The following is a 13,129-nucleotide window of genomic DNA, read 5'->3' as shown; positions in this document are numbered from 1 at the left end:
GCGAACCGCTGCGCGGATTGTGACGTCGAGAGCTCTCAATTTTCCAAGTGTGGCCCTACCCAGGACCAGCGAGTGGTAGAGGCGAGGGAGAAGAAAGCAGCGGACGATCTTTAGCCGCTGCTGGGGCTTCAGAGGTGCTCTGCTCAGCCGGCTCAGATATATGGATATTTTCGAGCCGACTTTCTTCGGTCCTGCCGGCCGGAAATCGACCCCGAGGTACCGCCATTTGGCGGTTGTATCCAGCTGCGGGAGGAATGTCCCATCCCGCAGGCGGAATTCCGGGGCCGTCAAAATTTTAATTTTCTTTTCCCGGCCGGAAGGAACGAGAGAAAGAACAGAGCACTTCTTGGCTTGAAAAAGAAGCCCCGACTCCCTCGCTGTGTCCTCCACCACCCTGATGCTGTAATATTCTTTTGTCATCGCGACTGTTACGTTGCCCTTATCAGCCCTTGTAAAAAGAATATCCGGATTATCATGGCAAAACCTCCTTGTATATTTATACATACTAATCAAATCTTCATGAGTTGAATTAATCTGGTTCCACAACTTTCCTATTTTTTACACGGCAAAACTAAGTTTAATTCAACTCATGAAGATTTGATTAGTATGTATAAATATACAAGGAGGTTTTGCCATGATAATCCGGATATTCTTTTTACAAGGGCTGATAAGGGCAACGTAACAGTCGCGATGACAAAAGAATATTACATGAATAAGATGGAAGGTTTACTTGAAGACAATAGCACCTATTCTATCATAAAAAAGAACCCATCCTCCAAAATAGAAAAGGAACTAAACGATATTCTTAAGAAATGGCAAAAAAAAGGGTACATTTCTAATAAAGAATATTACTCACTACGTTCCAGCGACTCCCTTCTTCCAAAATGTTATGGTCTCCCAAAAATACACAAGGAGAATACTCCATTTAGAGTAATTGTGTCATCGATTAATACCACGCTTTACTCGATAGCCACATTTTTACATAAAATCATTTCAAATAGTATTCCTACGGGAAAAAGTAATGTAAATAATAGTTTTGAACTTTACAGCAAGCTAGCGGGTAAGAAAATTGGTGCGGAAGATATTCTAACATCATTAGACGTGGTTTCACTATTCACTAACATTCCGATAGATCTTGCAATAGAAAGTGTGAGTAATAGATGGAATTATATCAATACACATACATTAATTCCAAAAAATGAATTCATTTCCATGGTTAAATTTATATTGTCGTCAACATACTTCACATTCAATGACATTGTATACAAGCAAGTTTATGGCACACCTATGGGTTCCCCGTTATCGCCAATAATTGCTAATATTGTTATGCAAGATCTTGAAGAATCAATAATTAATGAATTGGACATCGGTATTGGAATATATTATAGATATGTAGACGACATTATTATGGTGGCACCAAAGAATAAAATTGATAGCGTATTGAATAAGTTTAATAGTTACAATCAACGACTACAATTTACGATTGAATACGAAATTAATAGAAGCATAAATTTTCTAGATTTAAACATTAAAATAATAGACAACATCATACACTTAGATTGGTTTCAAAAAAAGACATGTTCAGGTAGAGTACTATCTTTTTTATCGAGTCACCCTATGTGCCATAAAATAGGAGTAATTTATAATCTTATTAATAGGGCATTGTTATTATCTCATCCCATATATCATAAGAAAAATTTAGAATTGTGTATTAAAATATTATTGGACAACGGTTACCCTATTCATTTAATCTTTAAAGAAATAAATAAGAGAATAAGAGTTTTAAACAATGGTCAGTTTAACAACAATAGAAAAAAAGAAATTGCAGAAGATAATAGCAAGAAAAAATTTTTCGTCATTCCATACATTAATAACATTTCTGAGACAATAGCATCGACAATAAAAAAATCAGATTTCAGAGTAGGATACCGTTGTCTAAATAATCTTAACAAATTAATTAAAGTCCACAAGGACAAAAACGTGCATAACAATAATAATAATGTTGTCTACAAAATTAATTGTAAGAATTGTGAAGCTTCGTATGTTGGGCAAACCAAAAGAAAATTACGCACTAGACTAAAAGAGCATATGAATAATATTAAATTTGATTCCTCCAAGCATTCTGTGGTCTCTGAACATATTATGGATAAAAAACATGCTTTTGATTGGGATAACGTTAAAATACTTGATATTGAATCTAATTATTATAAAAGACTTATCTCGGAAATGATACACATCAAGGAACAAAGGCATGGTATAAATAATAACACAGACACCGAATTGCTTAACAACGCGTATTTCGACATTCTAGAAGAAATATCGAATTTTTAGACTTATGTAAATGTTTATTTTGTGAGATCTGACACCTATTTATTCGACTTTTTAAAAGACTAGACAACAGTCAAGTACTAACAATAAGACCAACAACAATTAGAAGCATCGTTATCTCAAGTTATTCGGAACAATTTGTAAGCATAAAGGTTCAATATTTTAGTAGTTAGTTTAATTTATAATTTTTAATCTTTTTTTCACATACACATTAGTGGAATCCTATTTTACAATTGAATAAATTCTTTAAATTCAGTTAACAAATATCAAATAATTTGGAGAAGATGAACATAATCATTGCCAGATCGAGGGACTTTCGTCAAATAACGATAAGTGGTTCATTTGGAGTAATGTATAAGTGTCACTCCAAGTTTTTATTAATAATTCTAATATATTTTATGAATAACCGGACGAATCATTCTGCTTCTAATTGGGTTCTTACTTTGTTGAACTATTTTAATGGTCTCAATTCATTGTAAATATATTTTGCGTTTTAACTATGACTCAACTATATAACTTATATTGACTATGTATTGCGGATTTTTTATTAGAATTTTATGTATTTATTTATTATCGTTATTTATTATCACTATTTTTTTGCGCACTGAAGAGGAGCAAGTAGAGCTCGAAACGTTTGTATAATTATTATTTCAAATTAAGAATTTTCTTCTCAATAATAAAATAATATCGTATTGCTCGTTACACATGGCCTTAATTTAATAAAAATATTTAAAATATTGTTTAAAAATATCATCATATGTATATTCATAAAAGTTGTAATCTTTGTTACTTATTTAGACATGTAAATTCTTTGAGTACATTTTATTATATATTTGTTGTATATGCATACATATATCAATATTTTTTTTATAAATTTGTATAATATTATGTACAATTATGTGTGTGTGTGTATGTATGTATGTATACACATATAAATATATTTTTTATAATATCTTGTGAAAATATTTAAATAATTACATAAAAATAAATTAAATTTTACAGCTGCTGTACGTCTTAATAAAAATACTCAAGAGTGTACAGATTCAGAAATAATAGGCTTTATAAAAGCGTGGCTTGTAAGGAGTAAGGATCGCTTTAATAATAATAAAGACAAAAATATAGCTCTTCAAATAGTTGAAGCAATTGAAGAGTCAACTAATCAGCAATGAAACAGAAATATATAATAGCGTTTTCGAGCGAGACGCATTTTGATCGCTCCGGGAGCGAATTATGTCATTGACCAATTATATCATTTCATTTTTTTTTGGAGAAATGGCTGTGATTGATCAATGCCGTCATAATTCGCTTCCAAAGCGATCAAGACCCGTCTCGCTCGAAAATGCTATAAGATTCAAGATTCGAAATATTTTTAAGTTTTCAGTTTTACTCCACGTTTGAGATTATGCACATATGTGTGTATATTATATTTAAAGCCCCTCGATAGTCACCGTAAAACTCTGAGTTGACGATGCCGACATTATAGTTCTGTTTCTTTCTCTCTTATGTACTGTATAGTTTTGTTTCTTTCTTTAAAAGAGAATGACAGTGAAAAATTTTTAGATAAAAACATGTTTGAACAAAATAACGCTACTGATCGCTTTAGAATACTTGAAAGATTGTCCGAAAACTGACCTGCTCTCTTGACACGTCATAAATAACTGAAAAATGAGTGTGAAACAAGGTCAAAAAATGCAGAAAAACTTGTAGTTTGACAACTGTTGAAAGGAAAATCAATGTTCCTTTCACGTAATATATTTCTTACACAGTTCAGTTTCCGGACAATCTTACGGGTCTCATGAATATATGACACGTCGCAATACTAACGTAAACCTAATAATTACGAAATGGCACGCAAGAATTTTCGACGTGTCATTTCTCGCTTCTGATGTCATGAATCCAATATGACCGCGGTGACTACTGAGGAGCCTTAATATATTTAACATAGTGTAAATTTACGTTTTTATATTATATTTAGAATAGGATTAGATAAACATTATGTCTTTAAATTTTTGTGTTTAATATATTCTGTCGGGTTACAATTCTATTCTATTAAGTTACAATACTAAATTAAAAATATAGTATAAAGAAAAATTTATATATTTAATTATGTATTATGATAAAACAGAAAGAAGAAAAGTGCAAATAATAATGCTAGTCTGTATTATTTTATAAAACAAAAGAAAGAAAGGTGCAATTTTTTTTAATTTTATGAAATAGATTTTAAAATACATCTGTTATTAACACACACATTATATTTATATTATGTATTCATATATATTTGTATTAATTATTAATACATTTAATTTGTTTAAAAAAACACATATTGCATCGTATAAATATACTCGGCTGTTTATATATGTAAAATTATATATATTTAATTATATATATATATAATTTATTATTAATTATAGTGTTTTTTATTGCAAACTTGTCTTTTTTTAATAGATTGTTGTATTAACTCTTTCCCTTTAATATATCATTCCACATGACTTTATATGTATACACACACATATGTAATAATGTCTATATACATGTATGACACATATGACTCATTCAACTAAATAAAACTACTATTGTATATTTATATCTATAACATAAAATCATTATAAAAGGCGATTTTTGGCGATCCTTTGGTATATATACCAAAAGATCGCTAAAAATCGCCTAAAATAAAAGATATATTCTATATGTTCACATGTGCACATTCATATAATATAGACAAACTCACACGTATTACACTAGGCAGATCAAAAGTGCCTTTTTGTATAAATTTTGTATCGAAACACACATCATATGCATTTTTTAAATATAATATAATATGTATATACTATATATGTAGCTGGAATAATGTACATAGAAGATTCAAAATGTGTTATGTGTGTGTGTGTGTGTGTACGTGCGCGCGCGCGTAATTAGTATAGTTTATGTATTGTATACTCTGTATATACATTCTTTATATATATATATATATATATATATATAGCTTGTATCACATATCATACCAGTAACAGCAATGCCTAATACATGAATTTATGTGCATATTATATGCTTCAATTTGTGCATTACATCATGTGTTAAAACATTCCTATCTCTTTTTACATAAACTGTATTCTGATATTCATTGTCATTACTGAAAATCTATAGTATATGTGATGTTTCAGTGAATATCAGAACGTAGTTTATTTAACAAACACAGGGATAGATACATGGATTTATGCACATATTGGAGTATATATATGTATGTGCATAAATTCATGCGTTAAGACATTGCTGTCTCTGATATTGTACATGCTATATATAAAGAATGTATGTACATAATATATATATACATAAACTGTACTAATCATGCACATATGTATATACTCTGCATCTTCTATGTACATTATTACATTTACATATACATTTCAAATTCGATGTATCTACATGCATAAAAAAAGTATATACAAAAAATATACATAAATACATATACATAAAATGTACATAAATATACATCTAGGTGCATTAACCCTGTTTAATTTTCATATACATTTCACGTTTTCTGCATGTATACTGTATCAAGAAAGTATATACATGTGTTCAGAAGTAAGTTGACCCCAGGTCAAGAACTTTATTATTTGTTCAAAGAGAATGAAGAAGTAGGTCGATAATTTGAAATTCTATAATTTTTGAGTTAATCCGGCACGGGGCAGCACGCACTGAACCTACACGCCGCGCTTCAAGCGTTCGATTATCGAATCGATCGGGGATGAACTGCCTCGTCATCGAACCTGGGCATTCGCTCCTGGCACGGCTTTGCGATTAGTCACATGTGGGTTTTCCGTCGCGATTCTAATTGTTCGTAGTTTGTTTGATTAATAAAAAAAAATAATCAGATTGATATTCTGCTGTGATTCAGTGATAAGTGAGATGTGAAATACGTTCACTTTGACATTCGCTAATTAACGGTAGCAACAAGGTGCGCCGTTATATACGCGACATAAAATTTGCGCTCAAAACATTGTTAACGAAGCGGAATTCAGTGATTTGGGACCAGAATTCACGCAATGGTGAAATATCAAGGTGCCGAAGTCCGATTGTTTCCACGAACGTAATAATTGTATACATGAGGCTCGCGCGTGTTCGCTTGGCACGCGTAGATCACGTGAGTTGGAGCGCGCAGATCACGTGATCAGTCATCTGGGACTGATACCTGATGTCGTGATTGTGTTTGCGTTCCTTTTTTTCATCCCTTCGAGCCCGTGGTGCTCAACGCACTGTAACATTTATGTGATCAGTGATTCTTCATGTTAATTGAAACATTTCGGTTCGCGATTTAATATCGCATTCGCCGCAATCGGCAACGTGTACGAAATCTTAATGTGAGATTTCGAACGATTCGATACACGAGTTTCGAGCGTGTTCATCGTAACTAGCAATTGTTATGCAACAAATAGTTTTTCGGTGGTGTCCATGCAACACATGCTAGATACCATATAGTGAGACATTTCGGACTGCTTAACAACCACGTCGTACGTGTTTTCGCGGTGACTATTTTATTCGTTAATAGATAAAGATTTTATGTAAAGGTTTCAAATTAATTTGCGTTTATGTACATTGTGACTCTCGGACAAATTTAGTTAATAAATAGATTGTTTTTGTGTAATTTGTGCATATAATTCCGTATTCTGGTTCTCGATTCGGCACGTGGCTTAAATCGTTACCCATCCTGCGCACCAATCGGAGCGCGTCCACCCTCCTTAAGATACAGTCCACTTTGAATCTTCCTGTGCAATCTATACACGAGACGGATATCGACGATCGGATTTACAACCCGATTGTCAGGATCCGTAGCTTCGTGCGTGAGCGTTCAACGTCAGCAATCGAGCGTACGCGCAAACATTTTTTGGTCCTTCGAGCCGGATGGGAGAGTAATGACGAATCGAGAACACTGAATTAAGGACACCAGTGATATTTAAGTGCAGCGTGATTCGAGATACAGTCAGTCAAGTAATCGCGTTTAAGTAGACAATCGTGTTAGTGACATATTCATAAACAACTATAGTGTCAAAATGGAAGACGCTCTTGCAAATCAGCAAACTATCTTCCACTCAATTGCGCGAGCTCTCGACAATTTCAAAAAGATTGGTCGTTCTAATTTGACGGCCGCAAGGGTTCGCTCACGGATTGCGACTTTACAAGCTCAATGGACTCAAGGTGTGCACAATCACACCATTCTGCTTCAACTTGTTCCAGAGGATGATCAAGGGTCAATTAATTATTTCAAGAAGAATCAATTCGACCTTCACGAAGATCTCTATCAATCAGCCCTGGATCATATGAACGAATGTCTAGAAGACCTGGTTCCTGTCGTAAGTCGAGATACATCCCTCGAAACTTCTTTTGCGCAAATGGACGCATCGTCATTCTCGTTAAAGCATCTCCCTCCTATTAAATTACCGCCTTTTTCTGGAAAAAACGAGGATTGGGAGACCTTTCGCGACCGTTTTCAGTCGTTGATTATAGATAACAAAGAATTGTCAAATTTCACTCGTATGCATTTTTTGATCTCTAGTTTGACAGGTCCGGCCCGCGATGCGATATCAGGAATCAAAGTAACCGCCGAAAATTTTAAGGTCGCGTGGAAAGCGTTAACCACGCGTTTCGAGAACAAACGACGGTTGATCGAAGTACATGTGTCGACCTTATATCATCTTCCAAAGATGACTCGCGAATCAGCGTCAGAACTTCACGAGTTGCGAGATAAAACGGAACAAGCGTTAGCGACATTGAAACGTCTTGATCGTACAGCAGAGGATATTGTAAGCGATATATTAGTATACTTCATTTCACAAAAGTTTGATTCTGCTACGCGTCGAGCGTGGAAATTGAAGAGTAGCGATAACGAAAATCCTCCAACGTACAAAGACTTGATACGTTTCATATCTTCGCGCGCTATAGCGCTTGAGGAACTCCATCCTCACGAACACGATAAAACGAAGTCACATTCGAGAGTGACAAGCGCCACCGCAACTGCGTCAGTTAATTTGTCATGTCCAATTTGTAAACAATCTCACTTTCTCTCTAAGTGTCAACAATTTCTTTCAATGAGCACGGATCAACGACGCGAATTGATAAAGAAACTTAAGCGATGTTTCAATTGCTTAAGCGATAAGCACGTAGCACTTAATTGTCAGAGTAAATTCACGTGTCGCAAATGTAGCAAGCGGCATCACACAATGATCCACGTTGACTCGGGCTCATTGCAACAAACAACGAGCATTCCTGCGTCATCGAGTTCGCAGAATGTTACTAATATATCAAATGTCACAGCGCTTTCAGCGGTCACGTTAACTACATCACCGACTCCTGTGGTGTTGTCTACGGCAACGGTGAAAATACATTCGCTTTCTGGACGTTCCTTAACTGTCAGAGCCTTACTTGACGGTGGTTCAGAACTCACATTTCTTACGGAACGCGTAGCGCAAATTTTACGCTTACCTCGTATGCAAACATTTACTTCAACTTCGGGGATTAGCTGTGCAGATACCGGTACATGCCGATCTGCCGCGTTAATTAATATTTCGCCTCGCGATAAACCTGAGCCAACCTTCACCACGGTAGCTTACATCATGAGAGCATTGACGAAGTATGCTCCCAGACACGCTTCGTCATTACGTGACTGGAAACACATCTCCAACTTGACCTTAGCGGATGACGATCCGACTGGATCAACTCCTATTGACCTCATTATTGGAGCTGATTTGTATAGCAAGGTTCTTGTCAATATACGCAATGGACCCATAGGTCAACCAGACGCTATACAATCGCATTTCGGGTGGATTCTATCTGGACCTACGTCAATCCCTAATCATGTCATACAAAACACCCATGTAGTCGGCTCTACTTTGGTTTCATCGCATGTCGGAGCCCAACCTCAAGGCTCACCATTACCCAGTTCACAACAAAGGTATCATGCAGTTGCTCACTGCTGCTCCTTGGAACGGCAATTATGTAAGTTTTGGGAGGTTGAAGAAACTCCTCAACATGTTCATGCGTCCATAGAAGATAAACAATGCGAGGATCACTTTCAACGCACGCATACTAGAACAGCAGATGGCAGATATGTCGTGCGACTCCCTTTTAAAGAGGGCCCGCCTATTAAAATAGGCGACTCTCGCAGCATAGCTGAACGCCGACTTTCGTCGCTAATTCGTAAATTTGCTCGTCAACCCACACTTGCACAAGAATATTTGGACTTCATGCGCGAATATGAGCAATTAAATCATATGAAGCAAGTCGCTCCTTTGCATTCAAATAATGTTCAAGCGACCTATATACCTCATCATCCAGTCATCAAGGAGACAAGTTCGACAACCCGTTTAAGAGTCGTGTTCGACGCCTCCTGCCTCACATCCAATGGAACGTCTCTCAACTTTCACATGTACACCGGCCCAAAATTGCAGTCCGATCTACAAGCAGTTATATTGCGCTGGAGGCAATATAAATATGTATATTCTGCGGACATCGCTAAAATGTATCGCCAAATATTAATCGATCCTAGAGATAGAGACTACCAACGGATACTGTGGGTCGACCACAACTCAACTATACAGGAATATCAACTCCTTACCGTTACTTACGGCACTGCGTCAGCACCGTTTCTTGCTCTTCGAGTAATCCAACAATTGAACTGTGACGAGGGAGATTCATTTCCGTTAGCCTCTCCCATCCTAAGAGAAAATATCTACGTCGATGATGTATTATTTGGTGCAGACGATATCACACTGTTAAAGCAAGCTCGCACTCAACTTTGTAATTTGCTGAACCGTGGTGGTTTCGATCTCCGGAAATGGGCCAGTAACCACTCAGAATTGCTTTCAGATATTCAGCCTGACAATCATGGATTGGCTTACGCAAAAAATTTGGAGACTGATGACAGTCTAAAAATCCTCGGTATTGTCTGGAACCCGAAACATGACTGCTTTCAGTTTCAAATTACATTATCTGAAACTGTTCCTAACACCAAACGAGCAATTCTATCAACAATAGCAAGATTATTCGACCCGCTCGGGTGGGTCACACCTGCGATTTTAAAGGCGAAAACTCTCATGCAGCAATTATGGCGACACCGTATCGGATGGGACGACATTATTCCGGACAAAATCTTATCATCCTGGAAGTCTATCTACGAGTCATTACCCTATCTACGAAAAATTCAACTGAGTCGCTGGACAGGTTTTGAGTCCGGAACGGCAACTGTGGAATTACACGGGTTCGCGGACGCATCCACAATCGCTTACGCAGCAGTGGTGTTTTTACGCGTGACATCCTCCTCTGGGAAAATTACGGTCTCGCTCATTGCTGGGCGATCTAAAGTCGCGTCTCTTAAACCAATGACGGTTCCTCGCCTCGAACTTTCTGCTGCCGTTCTGCTAGTTCGCTTGATTGACTTTATCAAGCAGTCACTTCATTTAAGCGACATTGCGATTTATTGTTGGACAGACTCCACTGTAGTTCTCGCATGGCTCAAGAAGCACCCCTCAAATTGGAAAACTTTCGTAGCTCATAGAGTAGCCGAAATTCAGACACGATTACCAACCGGTAGTTGGCATCACGTAAACACCAGTGAAAACCCCGCAGACTGTGCTTCGCGCGGATTACTCGGCCGAGATTTGATATCCATCAACCTATGGTGGCATGGGCCGTCATGGTTGCATCTTCATTCTGATGAGTGGCCTCATCAAATTCTATCAGAGCACCACGAAACTCAGTTGGAACTGAAGGCATGTGAAGCTCATCAAAACAGTACTCGTGAAGACTGGAGTCTTGCTGCACGGTATTCATGGTGGCCAAAATTGATACGCGTCACTGCATATATATACCGATTCATAAACAAATGTCAACGGAAGCACGCGGCAGATCACAAAGATCACGTCCGGTCCCACGCCATTACAGCATTTGAGTACATGCAGTCTCGTAACTTTTGGTTGCATATGATTCAAGCAGAGGTGTTCAAGCAAGAACTTTACTTACTCAAGTCAAACAAGAGGTTATCAAGAAACAGCGCTCTGATATCATTAAATCCATTCCTAGACGCAAATGGTCTACTCCGCGTTGGCGGAAGATTGGAGCATTCTCATCTACCATTTCAATCCAAACATCCAGTTCTACTAGCTGATCATCCAATTACTACAATGCTCATTCGCTACACGCACATAGCCTCGCTGCACGCCGGTCTTCAGTCTACCCTGTCTAAAATTCGCCAAGAATTTTGGATTATAAAATCTAGGCCTTTAGTTAAATCAGTTATCTACAGGTGCGTTCGATGCACGCGAGAAAGAGCTCAGGTAGCCAATCAGTTAATGGGTCAACTCCCATCAACTCGAGTCTCAACGCCAACGAGGGCGTTTTTGCACAGCGGCATCGATTATGCCGGTCCAGTGCTCATTCGAGCCTCTGCTGGTCGAGGAATCACCTCACGAAAGGCTTACATAGCCGTTTTCATATGTTTGGCAACTCGAGCCATTCATCTCGAGTTGGTCAGCGATTATTCAACGCCAGCATTTTTGAACGCATTTCAACGATTTTGCGCCAGACGAGGCTTGCCAGCAGTTATGTATTCGGATAACGGTACAACATTCACAGGAGCCGATAAAGAGCTATCCCGCGCGTATCGGGATGCTCAACGCAATACGGATTTTCTCAATTTAATCGCAACAGATAGGATCACTTGGAGTTTCATCCCGCCTCATGCTCCTCATTTTGGAGGACTATGGGAGGCAGGAGTGAAGAGTGTCAAACACCACCTTCGTCGAATTGTAAGCTCACACGCATTGACATTTGAGGAGTTCACGACAGTGTTGTGCAAAATTGAGGCTATCCTCAACTCAAGGCCGCTTTCTCCACTCAATGATACTCCAGACGACTACGAGTTCCTGACCCCAGGTCACCTTTTGATTGGGACTGCCATTACTACGAATCCGGAACCTTCCGTTCTACAATTGAACGAAAACAGATTGTCGCGATGGCAATTACTCAGACAGATTACGGAGCGTTTTTGGAAGCAGTGGCAGTCAGATTATGTCAATACTCTTCAACAAAGATCAAAGTGGCGTCGAGAAACGCCTCCGATTCAGGTTGGCTCAATGGTTTTGATTCAAAACCCCCTTCTCCCACTGTGTAAATGGGAATTAGGGCGAGTTATTCATTGTCATCCGGGCTCTGACGGGTTAACTCGAGTCGTCTCAGTTAAAACAGCGACGTCCGAATACAAGCGACCAGTAACTAAATTGTGCCTACTACCTATCGATATTAACTTAATCGATCAACTGTCGGAACGTAAGACAGGTACTGCGGAAAACCCAACTCCATAATGCGCATGCAACGTCTCAATCGTTCGCATAATTAGGACAAGTCAAGTCCTTCGTAGTTAGTTAAGGCGGGCGGCGCTCAATATCCTTGACTACTCAAGACCACTCGCGTCGCGTTAATGTAAGTTTAGTAAGAATCTATGTCTTAATATTGTTATTCAATCATGTAAGCAACCAAATGCCTGTTATTGTTCAATATGTAATCACTGAATCTCACTCGAAAAATCATTAAGCGATTAACGTTTTATTTTTTCTTTTTTTTCTTTATGTAACAAAAAAAAAAACAAACCCAAACCTGGGGTAAGTTCTTTAGTTACTGTAAGACATTTCGAAATCTTTATTTCGAGGCGGGCGGTATGTTCAGAAGTAAGTTGACCCCAGGTCAAGAACTTTATTATTTGTTCAAAGAGAATGAAGAAGTAGGTCGATAATTTGAAATTCTATAATTTTTG

General features: G+C 37.5%; 1 protein-coding gene across 1 annotated transcript; it reads left to right on the top strand.

Moving 5' to 3' along the window:
• Positions 1-7,376: 7,376 nt before the first annotated feature.
• LOC146721645 (uncharacterized) lies at positions 7,377-12,680 on the top strand. Its single transcript, XM_085486475.1, has one exon. It carries the CDS (start codon positions 7,377-7,379, stop codon positions 12,678-12,680), a length of 5,304 nt encoding a protein of 1,767 aa, XP_085342601.1.
• Positions 12,681-13,129: the final 449 nt, after the last annotated feature.

Source organism: Nylanderia fulva, unplaced genomic scaffold (genome assembly GCF_048542155.1).
Source record: "Nylanderia fulva isolate GAGA-0341 unplaced genomic scaffold, ASM4854215v1 Scaffold438, whole genome shotgun sequence".
NCBI lineage: Eukaryota > Metazoa > Arthropoda > Insecta > Hymenoptera > Formicidae > Nylanderia > Nylanderia fulva.
Note: the sequence above shows the minus strand (reverse complement) of the source record. Positions and strands in the feature narration are given on the sequence as shown.